The 18,302-nt window shown below is 37.4% G+C and overlaps 3 protein-coding genes across 3 annotated transcripts in view; 2 read left to right on the top strand and 1 right to left on the bottom strand.

Annotated features, from left to right (window-relative positions):
- The window catches only part of LOC116669924 (calpain-1 catalytic subunit), a 12,399-nt gene extending 1,618 nt beyond the window's left edge, over nucleotides 1-10,781 (bottom strand). The window contains exons 1-19 of the mRNA XM_032500064.1: nucleotides 10,565-10,781; nucleotides 9,343-9,597; nucleotides 8,478-8,547; nucleotides 8,283-8,401; nucleotides 7,881-8,014; nucleotides 7,591-7,765; nucleotides 7,075-7,149; nucleotides 6,823-6,908; nucleotides 6,219-6,293; nucleotides 5,487-5,647; nucleotides 3,398-3,555; nucleotides 3,099-3,110; nucleotides 2,774-2,982; nucleotides 2,602-2,641; nucleotides 2,382-2,450; nucleotides 2,045-2,102; nucleotides 1,824-1,885; nucleotides 467-535; nucleotides 242-320 (exon numbers count right to left, since the gene is read on the bottom strand). Of these exons, the coding sequence (XP_032355955.1) occupies nucleotides 242-320; nucleotides 467-535; nucleotides 1,824-1,885; nucleotides 2,045-2,102; nucleotides 2,382-2,450; nucleotides 2,602-2,641; nucleotides 2,774-2,982; nucleotides 3,099-3,110; nucleotides 3,398-3,555; nucleotides 5,487-5,647; nucleotides 6,219-6,293; nucleotides 6,823-6,908; nucleotides 7,075-7,149; nucleotides 7,591-7,765; nucleotides 7,881-8,014; nucleotides 8,283-8,401; nucleotides 8,478-8,547; nucleotides 9,343-9,579 (1,888 nt within the window). The 5' untranslated portion in view covers nucleotides 9,580-9,597; nucleotides 10,565-10,781. The remainder of the gene's footprint in view (nucleotides 1-241; nucleotides 321-466; nucleotides 536-1,823; nucleotides 1,886-2,044; nucleotides 2,103-2,381; nucleotides 2,451-2,601; nucleotides 2,642-2,773; nucleotides 2,983-3,098; nucleotides 3,111-3,397; nucleotides 3,556-5,486; nucleotides 5,648-6,218; nucleotides 6,294-6,822; nucleotides 6,909-7,074; nucleotides 7,150-7,590; nucleotides 7,766-7,880; nucleotides 8,015-8,282; nucleotides 8,402-8,477; nucleotides 8,548-9,342; nucleotides 9,598-10,564) is intronic.
- A 3,385-nt stretch (nucleotides 10,782-14,166) lies between these two features.
- cd93 (CD93 molecule) lies at nucleotides 14,167-16,150 on the top strand. The gene has a single exon (XM_032500066.1). The coding sequence runs from the start codon at nucleotides 14,333-14,335 to the stop codon at nucleotides 16,043-16,045; it is 1,713 nt and encodes a 570-aa protein (XP_032355957.1). The 5' UTR covers nucleotides 14,167-14,332; the 3' UTR covers nucleotides 16,046-16,150.
- Nucleotides 16,151-17,017: 867 nt separating this feature from the next.
- LOC116669935 (thrombomodulin-like) overlaps nucleotides 17,018-18,302 on the top strand; it is a 2,125-nt gene continuing 840 nt past the window's right edge. The window contains exon 1 of the mRNA XM_032500077.1: nucleotides 17,018-18,302. This exon is cut by the window's right edge and continues 840 nt beyond it. Within this exon, the coding sequence (XP_032355968.1) occupies nucleotides 17,021-18,130 (1,110 nt within the window). The 5' untranslated portion in view covers nucleotides 17,018-17,020 and the 3' untranslated portion in view covers nucleotides 18,131-18,302.

Raw genomic sequence — 18,302 nt, 5'->3', positions numbered from 1 at the left:
GTGTACGTTTTTATATGAGACTGGGTTGTAGCCAGCTATTGGCTAATTTTGTCTGTCTGCTGTTTAATGCTGAGCTTGTGGTGTAAATTGGGTTAATTACAGACAATAATAATTACATCTTTGCTATGTTACCCAGTGTTGTTTGGCACTGACTTTTAAATGACGGTCATTTTTTTCTGTTGTTGTAAGCCATTCAATATTTTTATATTCAAGGGAATAAATGAATTCTAAAATGGACTACCTATAGCTAAGAAAGCATTCCTCAGCTCACTCAGTGACAGTGTTCCAGTTCGCGAAACATCAGTGCGGAAGAAAATGTCCTGGTAAATAAGAGAAAACACCATCAATGATCAGGCCAATCTTCCATATCAATGTATTAATGGTAGAATGAAAAGGCTGCTATTAAATGTATGTAGATATTACAAAAACAGTTTGAGTTTGAAGTGTTAAACTTGGTTAATTTTACCTTGTATGTGACAACCTTTCTCCACAAACGGACAAATTCCTCACTGTTCAGTTTGCCGGTGATTGATGTCTAACCCAACATTAAGGTATTAGCGCGGTTGTTTCATGTCTTAGCCTGACTATTTGTGTGTGTATAATACACAAAAGGGCAGTGTTTTTCAAATGCATTGCATAAGAAGATGGGTAACTGAAATACCATGCAACAATTAAAAAAAAACACACACACACACACACAAGCAAAATAGCTATCAACGCAATGTGAAAGTTTCTCTTTAAGAGGTAAAAAAAAAAACAATTCGTTCACAAATCAGACATCAACACATTACATGTATGTTAATGTGTAGCCTCAGTCACTGTGAGGCATTTTCTTTTAACACTTCAAACAGCTTCAATAGAGGAAAATAGAGGGGGGAAAAAAGTAGAGGAAAAAAAAAAATCTATTATTTACAGCGTAAGCTACATCAAATCATAATCAATGTCACATGCATCACATTAATTTGTAGAGAAGATGGTAACTCTGTAATTCCATGCCACAATCATATCAACACAAGCAAAATAGGCGTAAACTGGAAGCAAACGTTTGACTCGGTGTACATTTTGCCTCATGTCTTTACCTGACCTTTAACCCTCATGTTGTCCTTGGGTCAAATTGACCTGTTTTCCTTTATCAATGTTCTTATTAACTACCCAATTGTTATAACCCAAAATAACATGATAGATTCCACACAACGCTCTTTGGCAAGTACACATTTATACTTTCATTAATTTTGGGGTGTTTTATTCAATTTTATAGCATTTGAAAACTAATTGAAGTGGTTTTGAAATAGTATTGAGTAAAAATTGACATATTCTAGTCTGTGATTATCTATCAACATACTTTCCTTTAGTTTTAGTCAAAATTATTCGTAATGTCTGCTTTTCTTACTCAAACATTTGGTATAATTTCCTATAAATGAGGTTTATTGACCATAAATTTCCCAAAATAACTGTGAAACTAAAGTTTATAAGTTTGTTTTATGTAGTGTTGAAAACGTCAAAAGAAAGTGACAAACATGGAAAAAAGTTTCAAAAGGGACAAAAACGTAAGAAAAAGTAAAAAAAAACATTGATAAAAAAAAAGTGTTAATTTTCAATTTTGATGGGAAGACAACACAAGGGTTAAATCAGTTCATGGTTGTGAAACCACCAAAAGGGCAGGCAGGTTTTGGCATGTACGCTACTTATGTGTTTAATGCAACTACATTTAAATTTACTGTGAGAGATTGCCCCTTTAGCAAACTGGGAGCTGAGGTGGAGAAAAAAGGACAAGATATTCATCGAGTAGACCAATTCACAATAATTATCACAAAAAAGGATACATCCATCAGAGCAACCATGCTGCGACAGGCATCAATGCTGAAGCCTCCAGATTTCAAGTCTCCTAAAAGAAAAAAAGACAAATTTGCATGAGACATACTTAGGCCTAAACCCTGTAATATAGCAATGCCCATGTCATTTATTCATGCATTTACTCGTTGAGCTCTTTTGCTGTTTGCCGAGGCTATTAATATTATTTGGGTTGTTATTCAGCGATTCAAACCTTTCAGGATGTTTTCATTTAGAAGCCTTTGAAGCTGCTCAGCATCCACTTCTTCCAACTAGAAATGAATAAAAACAAGGTACAATAAACTGTGGTAAACCTTCTTACAAGCATGTATATATACATACATATATATATATATATATATATATATATATACATTATATTTATATACAGTAGTGATAAGAAGTATACAATATATATATATACATTGTTATTTGACCCATTGTTCATATTAACAGATTGATTACTGCAGTTCATATATTTTTAATAAGAGGTTCCAAGTAGCAATCAAACTCAATTCAAATGTGCTAGTTAGCAAGTTTACACATATTACCTTGTCAGAGTATTGGCTGAAAAGCTTTTTCTTATTTTCGTCTTCCTGAACATTTCTGACTTTTTTGAACTGGGAAATGAAAGAAGAGAAATTGAAAGAGAAAGTCATATGACCCCAAATCAAATTTTTCCAAGCATAGTTCACATAAAGTATAAGAAAATGTAACACAATATCAGTGTAACATGAGCATTATCAACATATGATGTTAAATTGTGCGCACCTTCTTGACCGGCTCATGCTTGTGGTCAATAGAATTCTCACTGTCAGGAAAGACCAAAGACATTCCAAATTGGATTAGTGTTATTTAATCTTTCCAAATATAAAACACCAGTAATCTGTGACATGTGGTTAACACATTTTGCATTGTGAGGTATGGGGGAGACTGAGCTTACTAGCCGTGGGTCTCTTCCCTGGAGAGGATGGTCAAGATGAAGGAGCATATCTCATTGGGACTGAAGGTGGATGGCACAATCAGGTATTCGCCGGGCTTTAGCGAAAGGAACTCCATCACATCACGTGCATTCATGAAGGTTTTAGTTTGGGCAACAGGTGCGTGGCTGCTAAAGAAAGAGGCTGGGAATTTTCCCTTCTGCGCCTTGTACTGTAGTGAAAAAAGATATATATTTTTCAGTTCGCTGCTGTTTAAATCATTTACTTGTGCTGCACAATGTGGATGGAGAAGATTTACTAGGGATTAAGATACAAATTGTTTCTTACTTTTTCCTTTACCTTGAGGGAAATCAGTGGAAGATGAGTTCATGTTGGGGACAAAAAAACAGTCATTCAATAAATGGATGTCAAATTGTCAGTTAAAATCATGTATTATTATTATATTCGTATATAATTCCTACAAATAAAAAGCAGACTCATAATTAGCTTTTAGCATTGCTAAACAACTGTTCTATGTTTCTATGTTGTTTTGTACTTAAACTGACAACTTCAGCTACCTTTTATGTCATACTGTGTCAGACACAATGGGTATATTTTATATATAATGTACTAAGGCTAAAATTTACCTCAAATACAGTGAAACCAATGTGGAGATTTTGGACCAGGTGTCTGTTTCTCTTGTCAGACTTTTGCATGAGAGATATCAGCACGTTTTTCTCTCCATCTTTCAGGGAATATTCACCGTCAATCTTGACCCGAAACTGTGGATTGGTCCAGAAACTGTCTGGAAGACAATGAGAGGAGTAACATTTATTTGCATTGTATCATTTGGAAAAGAGTAGGATAAGTGATTTGATTATCAAGTTTAAAATGAAATGTTTTTTGGTTGTCACTAATGAATTGAAAAATTGAAAGCAAAGCAAGTCTTACTCAATAATCTCACTAAGTTTGAATTGTTCTCAAAATATCAACTTATCTATTAATAAATATGCACTATTGTAGCTTGCAGCAGTAAAGGACTTGTGAGTTTTTTCATATTCTTCACTATATAGCATTCAAAGTAAAGTAGTTGTATGAGTTGTGTAATTTACACAAACAGCATGCTACTCTGCAAATAGCGATTTCTTTTTTTTAACAAACAAGCTTAAACAAAAGCTGTCAGTTTGTGACTAACTTTTTATCTCTGCCCCAGATCTTGAAATTTTGACAATTTCTTGTAAAGTTAGCTGCTGGCGTGAACAAACCAGCCTCTCCTCTCTGCCAGCGGTAAATCCAAATACAAGCATTGTGACACAATCCTATTTATTGCAAATTTAAATTGTCCTGCTTTTACGGCATTTATAACTTAATATTAGTTAATTATTAAGTTAATCCCTTGGATCAGAGAGGCTCCAAAATCAGGGTAGCAGCGGTCGCCTTGGTCCCGCTCCATGTTCTGTGATGCCATGTTCAACTGCTACACTGCAGTGCCCTGCTACGTCCTGCTACGTCCTGCTGTGCCTTGTAATGCCGGACAGCGTCCGCTCTATGCCATGAACTACTACAAAGAACTGCTACCAACTAATAATTTTCTATTTTTGTTATTGCCACTCTCCACTCTAACCCCAACCGGCGTCAGACACCGCCTACCAAGAGCCTGGGTCTGTCGAGGTTTCTCCTAAAAGGAAGTTTTTCCTCGCCCCGTCGCACTGTTGCTTGCTCTGGAGGAAACTACTAAAACTGTGGGTCCTTGTAAATTCTGGAGTGTGCTATCTGTATGGTCTGAGATAACTCTTGTTATGAATTGATACTATAAATAAAATTGAACTGAATTGAACTGAATTAACATGTTAATTATTGACGTGTCTGTGAGCAAGGTTTGCGTCTGTGGAAATATAGTCAAATCTGTATCTAATCTAATCTTTAATGTCTTATTTCATAGGAATTGTTAATAAATCAAATTAGGTTAAACATTTGATAACTCTTTGCCCCCTTGGACCTGTTCAAGATCTTGGTCCTTACTCTGCTGGGATCATAACAAATGAATATATAACAAATAAAAAAACAATGGCTGAAGCTACAGAAATAAAAACAAGTTTGACATTGCTGCACAGTTGCGCTGATAACTTGAGCATCCAAACTCTTGAAGCCAGTTCCATTACTGCTTTAGTCTCTTAATTTTTTTTAACATGGATTTCTTATAAATCCATACATTATGTTATTTTAAGATAAGAAGAAAACTGTGTTTTTCATAAATATTAAGTGTGGATAATGGTTCCTTGCCCAAAACACCTTGGTGCAGAAGTGCAGTGATAATCTATTGGTTCAGTTCAGACATACTATTATTATTTATATTATTGACAATGTGTTCAACAATTTTAATCATGCTTTATTCTAGTGTTTATTCATTTATTTTTTGAAAGCTCGAATGGAGTTGGGAATATGAAGGACGGTCTGGTTGCTCCACTCTCCTTTAGTCCAGCTTTCTCTGTGCAGAATGATCCCCTGCTGCATTTTGCTTTTACTTTTGAATAAGTAACTTCCTGGACTAAAGGCAAATAAAAAGCTAAGAGGGTGAAAAGGACATTCACGTCTGTTGCAGTGACAGATTGTCAAATTGTGGTTAATGTTGATATGGTAGGTGCCATACATTAGTATTTTATAGTGTTATCAAACACATGGTATGACAAAGAATATCTGGTCTTATTAAATTTGAGTCAGACATCCTGGAAGTACCTTTATTATTCATGCAACCCCCAGCAGTTGTTCCTGCAACCCATCTGCCTTCATACATGGAGGTCTTCCAGCGACGAGAGGTGTGTCCATCAAGGAAGTCGGGATATAGGGAGCAGATGTCAAGATCTGTGTAGAATTTACAGAAGTCTTCTAGGGCCATCCTATTGACATCAGATATTAATTTTGGATTATGGGATTTTTTTTTCCTCTGGATGTGATGCTGAAACTAAGAAACCCTGACCTTGAAAAATATAAGATTCATAAAGATAAATATATTCCTTCTGTTTCAGTATGGTTAGAAGTACTTTTATTATTAATCCCTCTTGGGAAATTTCAATTTTTTAAGAGGTGTAGATGGAATCTTTTACATTCACAACACAGCAAACATACCTATGTGTACTACTAAACGACAGCACCCACTGCACAAGCAAGTTCTTCAAATTGTTTTGTCTTAAAATGTTTTCACAATTCTGTAACAGATAACTGTAACTGAAACACTATGCCTACTGCATTTTACCTATATGCTATACATATTTGTGAATCAGAAATATATCTTAACCACCGCGGTAAAATCGAATGTTGAAATGTGTCATATTTATAATGCTACAAAAGTAGTACTTTTTAAAAACATAACATGGTTTTGTAGTAGTTACTTTGTATGGGGGGCATGAGTGGTACAGAAAACATCTAGATGCTTAGAAAGGTTTCCAACATTGGGTTGAATTTACTTACCAAAACTCTCCATCATCATCCACTGAATGGCACATTTCACGATCTTTAGCACTCACGGTTTGCCACAGAGATGACCTTGAAGACAGTTTGAAAAGTAAGAAGGGAGACAACATTCCATTCTTAGTTGTTTCGAGGCATTCAGAGGCAAGTTTTAACATATGTCCTGAGGCTTAGAAAACGCTGCCTCTTAATTTCCTTCTCAACACATACAGTATGCAAATACAGTACAGGTGGTATTTTCTGTGAAAAAAGATTTTTAGAATAACAGGACAGTTTCACAGGCCTCTCACGCTCTTCTTCCAAATGACCTAAGTCTTTTATGTGTACTGTAAAAGAAAAGCAGAAGACCCCTGGCTGTTACCAACCTGTTGGCTTTCAGCTAAAAGTAGATGAGTAATGTGCATTGCTGGCTTGTGTCTGAGGCCTAAGATTTTCATTGCCAACAACTGCTTCTCTGCAATTGTTGTGCGCATGACAAGAATAAAGACATAATGTGACAATAAATACACCCTCACTTCTCTTGTCATTAGAAAATAATCTCAATAATTTTGCAAATCAGAGCCTTGTTTCTGTGGGAGAGTAACTGAGTGGCAGTTGTTCTCACCGATCACTCCAGTCTCCAGTCCACTCTCCGTTGCCCCAGGGGTTCCACAAGCGCACCAGGTTTACTGCTTTCTTTTGGCTTATCATCTGACCAGCAATCATAAAAAGCAGTTATCCCATTAATCATTAATCATCAGAAGACATGCTTCTGTGAATGTTTACAATCTGGAATGCAAGCTGTTGGTCATACAGTCTTCATGATAACTTTTAGATAAGTATTGGTTGTGTTTCAAGTGCATTCTTAATTTTTCACCTGTTTCACACCCGTTACAGTGTAGGCATGGCCTTGGATCAACCCATTTGGCAATTTCTTGTTGGCAGGTGTCACCTACAAGCCAAAAACATTTGTCATTAATAAACGTCCATTCTTGTGCCATATTTCAGTTAAATGTACGTCCCGACCCAGAGCATCAAACGTGACGTCAAGAGACTTTTAATTTGATTAACAAACGCAAAAGGACGCACTTTTAGCAAGAATAACTATCGCCAAAGATGGCAAAAGTCCTGATGCTAAAGGAGACTTTTGGCGTGACTAACGAGCGCCAAAGGCACATGACCAAACGTCCGTATTTTATGTCATGGGAGAGTGAGAATGTGTTGGAAGTGCATACTCATTTGGTTGCTTTGTTTAGAATGTCACAGCTATTGGTAGCTCTGTGTATTTTAGCTGTTTTATTTTTATAACAGTAAAATAAAAACAAATGACTTGGTAATGTGAGATGACAAAAAAACAGCCATGGTTGGTTTTGTGTGGTATATTTGTGCTTACCCCTTGGGGTGTGCCACAGCTCATCAGTGACTTGGATTCGCCAGCTCTGCACATTAGTATCCACAAGTTTGAAGGGGGATCTGACAGATTGATACAGATGTGAACACCACCCGTGAAGTCCATCATAGCCTCGGCAGGAGTTCCAGCATTCATGTCGGTATAGGAACCACACACTCTGGCACAAGTGGATGTTTATATATATTATTATTACAGATACTCCAGATGTAGGACAAAACTCATGCTAAATAAACTAATATGTCTGAGAAACAATGTATGTTTTGTTTTCATACTTGGCATAGGCTTTCTCCAGCAAAGCAGGCCAGAACTCATTTTGGTCTTTAGAGTGAACAAAGATTAGTTTCCCATTGATTGTCGGTAGCATGTCATCAATGACAACGTCCATCCACTTTCCAAATCTCCAGAACTGAATTTGTTAAAAAAAAAGATAATATACAAAGGTTTTTAAAATAAGATCAATTGACAAGTAAAGCATGGCACTGTTATATGTCAATTTGTGGTCAGTCATTTTAGGTGTTCAAAAATATTTAGTTAAATTGCCAAAAATGTTAAATGTAGGCCATAAGAATGCTGAAAGTGACATCACATACTCAGCACAGTGAGTATGAGTTCAATCAATGTTCAATGGAAAAATATAGCACTTCAAAAAATAACCTGCTATGCTAAGTATTTACCCTGAAGTGGAACAGCCCACAGTATTTCTCATCAAATTTTTGCTCAAGAGGGACAACTTGTCCAAGGATGTCATTCTGGAATGTTAGAGCTCCAATAGACGCAAGAAACCAGCAGTTTCCTGAGTGAAAAAATAGTTGTTAGAGAGACAAGAAGGCATAACAGTAAAAAGTTATGAGTAAAGAACTTTTCGCTACCAAGTAGTCCTTGAGCAAAGTCAAACCTGGAGACCCCATCAAGAACGAAGGCTGGATGAGGAGCAATTTTCTGAAATGGAGGAAGTGTTAACAAGTCAAAAACGACTTTGAAAGAAGAGGAAATGTTCACATTTTATATTCTAATACAATACAATTACTATTGATTATTTATATGCAGGAATTGGCATGTAAGTGTTTTATTAGGATAGACATAAGAAGAATATTGCTAATATTGCTAGCAATTGCAAATATAATTACAAAATATTCATTTCACAGGAGATCTGAACACATACTTTATTGTTCGTTCTTCCACAGCTAGCCAATCAGCAACCAAGACACTCAGTGTTTTTAGTTATTAATGATTGGTGAGGGCCATGACATTTTAAAAAGTAAAATGCAAGGTTTAGTCCCCTTCCCGACACCAATACTTTGTGTAAAGTCCCTAATCAAATATACATATTTACATAAATATACAAGTTTTTTTTATTACTTCTGATTTTCATAGCCTCAATCAGCAACTAGTATAACAGACATTTAAAAAACTGTTAAAAACAAAACAAACTTGACTACACGTGCTATTGCATACATAGCCAGACACTTAGTACCTGTGTTTGCACTGTGGGAGGCATGTCTTTTGTCAGAAAACACACAATTTTAACTCTAACCTGTCAATCAGGTTGATTTTGAACTCAGAACCTGAGTTGAAAGTGCTACACAGTGAATCCCTGAAAGTGGATATCTCAACTAAATCGGTTTAGTGCCCGGGGGTGACAGACTACGACAATTAGCATATGTGATTAAACATGAACATTTACTGTGATATGGGTTCTCTTCTGCTTCTGTTTAACACATGCAAAGCACTCACTTCTGGTCTCAGCCACACAACACGGGCCACGTCAGAGGGTTTTAGTATCCCTTGACCAATAGAGTTCCTGTCAGGGGGGAACGTTTCATCGATGTACTTTACTCCTTGGGCGACACAGTACTGTTTCAGCTGCTGGTAGTCTTGGTTGAAGAACCTGTCGGGGTTGGCGAAGCTACCATAACCGTCTTGCTTTTGACGAGCCTCCATAATGTTCAGACACACACCGGGAGGAGGCATTGCTGCAGTGTTTGGGCTCTGTTAAGTAAAATAAGATCCAGAACCATTTTGACAATTACAATTATTTTGCATACAAAATTGAGAGATGGTCAAGAAATCAAAGGAAATCAGAACCATCATGGTTTTTTCTTTTTTTCCGTCAATAAGGTCTGTCAAACGTTTGTCAAAAAATATCAATCAGATTGTATTGTCTAACCACTGAGCCATTTAATTTAATGTTGTTTGCCCTCCTAAAAAAAGTATAAAATAGACACCACACGGTGTCACAGTGTACGTATCAAATCTACAAAATAAATGCAAATTACAGGCTAGCCCACTTTGAAAATACTATTGCTTTCAAATCCTTATTTAATGTTATATATTATGAGCAAGAACTTTATATATCATATTATTATTATAATGGTATGGTATGGGCTCACCTATGTTTTTGTACTGCAGCTATCTAGGTTCTTTTCCTAATCAAAGATAATAAGAAATGTAATAAAGCGGTTGTGAGTAAGAGTAGTGAGTTGTTGTTTTTTTCTGTTATCTTTTAGATCCAACATTTCATATTAATATTATTTTACTACTGTAGAAACATCTACATTTAATTTGTCACCTGTCTGTATCAGATGCATAACGACAACTTTCAAGAGACAAGTGACTTAGAACTACAAAAATCACTGCAGTCCAAAAGAAAAAAAATCTTCCTGTAATTTATATAACTATGAATAGTATTAGTAAAATAAATAGTAAAAGTATATTTGAAACAATATCTTCATAACTTATCACTTTACAGTACAACGTGCAAACGTACGGCATTTTTTCCCCTGTCACTATGGACAACATTTCAGTCTCTCAAAATGTAAACTAGAACATGTTATTATACCTGATTCTCTGCTTAAATGCATTGTACCATGCTAGAATATATGTAGAGATGCAGCAATCTGCTAAAATATGAAATATGAAAGAACCAGTTTAAAATATTGGCTTTTGAAGATCTTACCTCAACAGCTCGAGAGAGAAAGTGTGGTTGGTCCTGCGGGTAAGAGACGGAGAGGCTTTGTCACTCGTTCGTAAATGCCTGGTTTTACCTGTCTAGCGAGGAACTTGTGTTTCTTAAGAAGTTGCCATTATCTTTGAACAAACACTGGCTCTGGTCAACTGCAGCGTAATATTGTACGGCTGTAAACTGCAGGAGAACCAAGAATAGATAGAGAGAGGGTGTTTCATTTTCTATTCAACCTGCAGAAGTTCACATTTATAGTCTGACATGATCTTAAACTGGTTTGTTTATGGGGTTTTTTTTATGCACATTTATCTTTACGGGTTGTCAATTATTAGTCAAGACAATAAGCTGTCACAATAACAGTACTGGCCACTTGCAAAACAAATGTACTGCCATCTGGCTTCTCACTGTGTTTACAAAAGGTTTGAGACTGTGATAAAGGTCAGGTCCATTTCATTTCAAGTGGACTTATACAGATGACAGATACCCTGTGATTGAGTACTGTGTTGCCATTGAAAATTAAAAATTAGCCAATAAGTTGAGATGCAGCCAACAGCAAACAAAATACAGCAACAAAATGTGTTGTTTTATGGCGTGGGCAAGCCATGATTTTCCAGTGTAATTGTTTATTATTGTCAGGAGACGTTTACGGTCACACTTCTCAAGAAGTGGAGCTATAGTGCCAAACTCCATTTCTCCAGAAGAAGGAAGTCCAGTGGGGTCATTGGAATTTATTTGATTTTTAGTCCCCTATTCTGTCATATCTAAATTACAGAATAGGACAATTCCCACACAAACATACTCTTTGTCCTACATAACTTGTTGGGATCTGGTCACCCTAACTGTTTAATGGGAATCAGGCTATATTTGGAAACTTAAAAAAGATAAAGTAATGTGAAGCTTTGATGCATGTGGGAAAAATAGGTCATTGTAGTCTTGTGATTACATCTCTTTCACTTCCTTATTTATACAGTGTAAACAAACGTACATAGCTGAGTGTAATGTACCTTTTTACTGCAGCCTATCTTACTGTTATATAGCTTAGTGTTTGTCTTCATTTTCTGTTTGGCATTTCAATATTAAATATACAATTTTTGTTCTACTCTTTATTTCCACATTCCATGCTTCTGCTATGCATTTTTACTTTTTAAATTTCCATGTTGCTTAGTTTAACTTCTTTTCTCTTTCCAAATCACAGACAGAAGTATTCTTACCCAATGCTTCATTTTGCAAATTCTAATTATAGGAAACACAACAAAGGCCAGGGACATCTCAGCGATATCCCACCTATAAAATCTGACAATGTTCTGAGGGGAAGTCAAGGCCTAACATAAACACCTGATTGAATTCCTTAAAACAAAAACTTGACATTTTGAAAGAGCTTTTTCACTTTCAGAGTCAAATAAGATGAATGATATTATTCTTGTGTCTGTTCGGTAAATATGAAGCTACAGTTAGTTACAGTTACAGTTGTCTTAACTTTGCACAAATTCTGGATACAGGGGAAAACAACTAACCTATTTCTATCCATAAATAACAAACTTTGCCTCCCAGCACCTCTAAAGCTCACTAAATTCAATTGTCTTGCTGCATCTTGAAGGAACAATTGGAGAAAGTCCAGTCAATCCCGCATCTGCAGATTATACTAAGACAATGCTGAATAAATTGACAAAGAAAATGAATGATTAAATGATAAATGATTGCTGTAGAAATTGCTAATCTGTAATACTGTAACATGTCTAATGTCTACTGTGTAAAATCAGGTATGTTACATTATAGTCTGAATACAATGTGTCTCACCTATTTTCTCACTTGACCCTAGTGGAGATGGTTTTGGTTTTATTTGTGCAGGTTAGATTTCTGGCACTAAAAATTGCTCCACCCCTCTAATACATAGAGGTAAATGGAATTATATTTTGGAGGACTCAGAATGAAACATTAATCCTTATAAATGTCATTGTTTGGCATCAACTACCACTTGGATAGCATGCCATGGCAGTTCTTTGCACATTGTAAGAACTTCATATTCATATCTGTCATACTGGTTAGAATTAATGAAACATTTTCAGTACAAATGTTTATGGTAAACCAATAGTTGCACACAATAGTTGCACACTTGCAGAATATGATAAATTCAATGATGGAAAGAATATTTAAACTGTTACTTGTGTAAAAGTATTGATACAGCTATGAAAAAATAGCCCATTAGAAGGGGAAAAAAAGTAAATGCCATTATGTGAGTCTTGACTAGTGTTGGCTCTTAAAAAGCCAGAGCTAAAGTCCATCTTGTCTATTGCTGTGTATGCAATGGAAATACAGGGGTTTACTCCTTGACGCAGCGGCCGTGGGTTAGACTCAGACCTGTGGCCGTTTGCCGCATGTCATTTCTCTCCCTCCCTTTTATGTCTTTATCTGTCCTGTGACAATAAAGGCCTAAAATGCCCCAAAATGTTATCTTTAAAAATAGACTGTGATAGGATTTAAATGATTTTGTGGGAATTCCTAAAACAAATGCCACCTATAACATGGTTTTAATCTGATAGCATTATATTAGATAGAAATGGAAGAATCTGTCTAAAGAGATTTCTTTGACCTAACTGCCTGTGGGAGCTCAGTGGGTGGAGGAGTGCATGTCTTACTCTATTTCCTGTGATTGTAGTTGTAGCACTTCCTGTGTTTAAACAAATACAGGAAATGACTGTATTAACATAAATGTCCTTGGCGCTGACCATCCAAATCAGTACATTTGGTCAACTTAGACACAAACAGGTGACAGAAGTATACCCAAGTATAAGGTTGGGTGCAAAAGTATTCCCAACATCAGTTAACATTGTAATATAAACTTGACTGTTTAACGGTTTTGGTTCAGTTTGCAATTTAAAAAAAAACTGTGGAAAGCTGTGTTGTTTTTAGTTTAAGGTAAATGTGAGTAGTTAATCCAGCCTAATAACCGTGTGCCTTAATTGGATGACTAAATCGTAATTTTGAATAACATTCATACATTTCTTCTTTTTTTTTTACTTTGTGTAGTCATATATACACACTGGCGCCCATAACTCCTTTAAGGTAGGCTCTGTAGTCTGTACTACTCTTTATGAAATGAATGTATACCTTATCTCCTACTGTGATAGAGTCTGAATTTGGGCACAACAACCACAAAAGTATTTTATGAAAGGTTTTGTCTTTATTATCACACATTGAGAGGTACAATAAATTCAATCAATAATTAAATGTTACATGCAGATTTTAAGGCATGTAAGGAAAAAACACTATGTAAAAATAAAGTGTATGTGAACTGTTGTCCTAGTGGCAGCACGGTGGCAAAGGTCACAGGTTCCTTGCCTCCAACAGCTATTGTGCGTCCATCCACAGCGTCCATTTGTCATGTCAAAGTGTCTTTGAGGCGCTGACCGTTGCATGTTCATGTATCGTAAGGCACCACAATCAAGGGAGTCAGCTTAAATGCCTAAAGCTCACTGGGGCCGGAGACATCTGGAGAAGCAGTCATAACACTGTGGAGCCTGCCATTGTTTTTTTCATTTCAAAACGGAACTGACCAGGCGGGGAGTAAAAAAGAACCCATAAGTGCTGCTAAACATGGTTTCCGTCTTTAGTTTGTGCCCCAAACAGGATGCATGAGCATGACTGTTAGTCTCAGACCCACGCCACTTGTTTTTGGCTACGAATAGACAACCACACATTCGTCATAGTTCACCCCCAAAGCTCCCAAGGACCTTCTGGATATCAGTTAATTTGTTGCTCTCTATGGCAGTTATGTTGTGCATTTTTCTGCTGCAGCTCATTAACAGCTTTGAGGGTTTATCTGGAGCTGAACATGAGACGCTATGTACCTCAAACGCTTGTTTCACCCTGAATATGGACAGAATGAGCTTTAAGGATGCTCGTCAGAACTGTGACCACAATGGAGGTTATCTGATGACAATCAGAAACGAAGAAGAAGAGGATGTGCTGCGCTCGCTTCTCTCACAGATCCAAAGACAACGTCAGGACAGGGTGTTTAAATTTTGGATTGGATTGAAACTGCACAGAGGGGACTGTGTGTTGCCTGACAAGACTCTCAGGGGATTTAGGTGGGTATCTGGGGAGGAAGATTCCCACTACTCCAACTGGGAAAAAGAACCTGTCACCACATGCACTGAGGAGAGATGTGTAAAAGTTAATTATACTGCATCAAGTCAGGATCGACTGAAATGGACTTCTGGACCTTGTAAAAGCCCTGCTTTTTATGCATGTAAGTTTTATTTTAAAGGGATGTGTAAACCTTTGGCTCTATCGGGGCCTGGACAAATCACCTACACAGCGCCCTTTTCAGAAGAGCCTCAAAGAAGTGAAATGCAATCATTTCCTCTTGGAACATATGCTGTTATTTCATGTGGTGACCAACAGTCTCAATATGCTGTGTGCAAAGGGATGGACAACACCTATCGTTGGACTGAACTTGGTCCGTTTTGCAAAACAGAGAAGCAAAATTGCACGATAAACAATGGCGAATGTGAACATTTGTGCCACCAGGATGCAGATGAGGTTCAATGCTTTTGCAAAGAAGGTTACGACCTGGATGAGGATGGACTCAGTTGCAGGATAAAAGACTTGTGCGGTGTTGACACCTGTGAGCATCAGTGCGTAATGAGGGAGTCTGGGTATTCCTGCGAATGCCCAGATGGGCTCAAACTAGATGCAAACCAGCGTAGCTGCTCTGATATTGATGAGTGCCAGTCACAAGCCTGTGCGCATCATTTTTGCATAAATACGCATGGCAGTTACACATGTGTGTGTGAAGGGGGCTACGAAATGGTTGATGGTAAATGCGTGGATATGGACTGCACGCACACAAGATGTGAGCACAGATGCTTGATCAGTTTGGGATCTTTCTCTTGTTCCTGCAACAAGGGCTTCACTTTATCCGAAGATGGCTACTCTTGCGTAGATATTAATGAATGCGTCAGTAATCTCTGTCAGTTCAAATGTGTCAATACTGTAGGCAGCTTCTTGTGCACCTGCCCACTAGGCTTCCACATGGAAACAGATGGATTGACCTGTGCTCCAAATATGACAGAAACATCAGCTGCTTCATCAGATGACCTAGCTGAGGAGGAAACACAAGAAAACGAGTATTTAACCAGAACCACAGTTGAGCTCCAACACCAGTCCCCTCACACTGACGCACCGCTTCCAGACCTGGTGAACGTTACACACAATGATCAGCAGAGAAATGTATCTTTGATGACAGGTTTTGCTAAGACAGTGAATTCAAAGGTGCTCATCTGCATCCTTGGTTCTGTCATTCCTCTGCTGCTTTTAGTCGCATTGACTCTGGCTATTGCAATTTTTCGATGCCATCGCTCCAAAAAAGAAGCCAAGAAAAATACCAGTACAGATGGCTACTGTTGGGTGTCTTCTGGTTTGGATCCGCGTTTAGAGAAACTATATGAGTCCATCTTAACTGATGACCTATGACCTGATAGTGGTGGAGAAGACTACATGGATTGTTATGCTTATTTATGTAATTTATGTTTTGCAGCCTCTCTAGGTTAGGCTGTGTTGTTGTGAAATATTACATATCAAATCAAATAAAAACTAGAAAAAAAATATGCTGATTTTGGCAATAAGATGCAAAGTGCAAATATGTGTACTGTATGTGTGTAGATGTAAGGGGCTCTGTACAATGAGGACAAATGGGTATCGAGAACTGATAGTTTGGGTGCCAGAGGATTCCAGAAAGAAAAACAAATAAAAAAGAAGAAATGTTAACAACGACTCATCTGTACCAGGATGTATTTGTTTAATGTGAGCATTTTAATGTTAAGATCGGTCAGCTAATTTTGTAATTTGTCTTGTCTGGCCACATGTTCTGCTATTCTATCAGTCTCTTGCCCTGAATCATTGGTGTCTTTACTGCATCATTAGATTAGATTAGATGACATCAAAAGATTACACTATGTTGACCTTTCAATGCCAAAATGACAGTCATGGAAGTAGCAATCAAATTGTTTACTCTGACATGCAATTTTTCATTTAACTTGCTGAATGGAGTTTTCACATCTGATGCTGGTGTAAATATGTAATAATAAACACATGTACATCAGAGTATCGAATCCATATACTGTTTGCCATGTGATGAATAAGTCATGCTATGAGACAAAATAAATATTTTTTTCTAAAATATTAATAGATTTTTGGTCCTACATCTCCATAATATTGATCTTTAATACACTTTGCCAACATTGGAAAAACCTATTAGTGTAATGTTATCTCATTTCCTTCCTCCGTCTTTACCGTTGTTATTGTCCTGATGGGTGTTACTTCCGGAGTAGGTAGCCCCGGGCTCTAAATTCTCCAAACTGCAGTCAGCCAACTTTATAGGATGATCTACTGCTCGACATCATGGCCTGCATGCAACTGACTGTTTTTGTGTCAGTGAAGGTAATGACAATGACTATTTTAATGTCAGTGATTTTGTTCTTGTCCATAACGACAGGATTTGGCATGGAGCAGACTGGTGTCTGTAGACCTTTTTGTACTGGGAGTGACTGCATTACAATAGATCAAGACAAAGTGGATTTTCAAACGGCGGAGAAAGCATGCCGTGACAGGAACGGGGAACTAATGACATTTTGGTCTAAGACAGATGAACGCACCCTTGAGAGTTTGAGTCAAGAATTGTATGGAAACTTCTGGATTGGACTGCGTTTACCAACTTCTGCCTGCAGCAACCTTTCAGCTCCACTGAGAGGCTATGAGTGGACCTCTGGTCATGTGCACAATAGCTTTATTCCATCCTTTGGCACATGGAAAGACAGTGTTAAAGTCTGCTCTCCACACTGTGTGTCACTTTCAAATGGTCAGAAGTGGACAGAGAGGCTCTGCTCGGACAAAACGGATGGGTTTCTGTGCAAAACGAAGCACAAAGATGCATGCCAGGCACGAGAATTATCAGATCTTACTGTTATCAAAAGCTCTAAAGGCTGTAAAGGTGGTCCTTGTGAACATATATGCACAGATGTAAAAGGAGGTCATGTATGCTCTTGTTTAAGTGGATATATCCCAGACAGCAAGAACCCAGAGGAGTGCAAACTACACTGTGCCCAACATAAATGCCCAGCGAAATGTAAAGGAAGCCCCAGCGATTGCTACTGTCCTGATGGCTTTCTGTTAAGTGATACATTTTGTGAGGACATTGATGAATGTTTGAGTGACGGGTGTGATCAAGAGTGTAAAAACACTTTTGGAAGTTTTGTGTGCTCCTGCGGAAAAGGATTTGTACTAAAAAATGAAGTCAAATGCATCAAAGCAGAGGGCAGTGAAAGTTTGGCTGTCACAACTCCTATCGTCATAGCTTTTGTTAAACCAGCCACCAATAACCATACACTGAAAGGTTCTTCTGTGCCTGCTGGTGGGTTTCTCTGGATGTGGATTTTCCTTGTTGTGGCTGTGGTTGTGTTTATATTTGTGATAAGGTTTTATGTTGTTAAGCGTCAGAAGCGCAGAGAACAAAACTCCAATCAGCCGTCTACTGCTCCTGTGGAGAATATTGAGTGTTAATCACCAACTCCACTGGTCCCTCACGCATTTCAAGTTTGGGAGACTCCATTACATTCATCAGATGGCTGCGGTCTGTAACTTCTCAGAATAAACTTTTTTGAGTAACAGTTTTTGTTTTGTTTTGTTTATTTATCTTGGTAATGCATCATAAAATAATAATAATAATAATAAT

Source organism: Etheostoma spectabile, chromosome 20 (assembly GCF_008692095.1).
Source record: "Etheostoma spectabile isolate EspeVRDwgs_2016 chromosome 20, UIUC_Espe_1.0, whole genome shotgun sequence".
NCBI classification, from domain to species: Eukaryota; Metazoa; Chordata; class Actinopteri; order Perciformes; family Percidae; genus Etheostoma; species Etheostoma spectabile.
This window is presented reverse-complemented; position numbering and strand designations above follow the sequence as displayed.

Coding starts and splice junctions, on each gene's coding strand:
- cd93 (XM_032500066.1), top strand. CDS start 14,333: ATGGCAGTTATGTTGTGCATTTTTCTGCTGCAGCTCATTAACAGCTTT.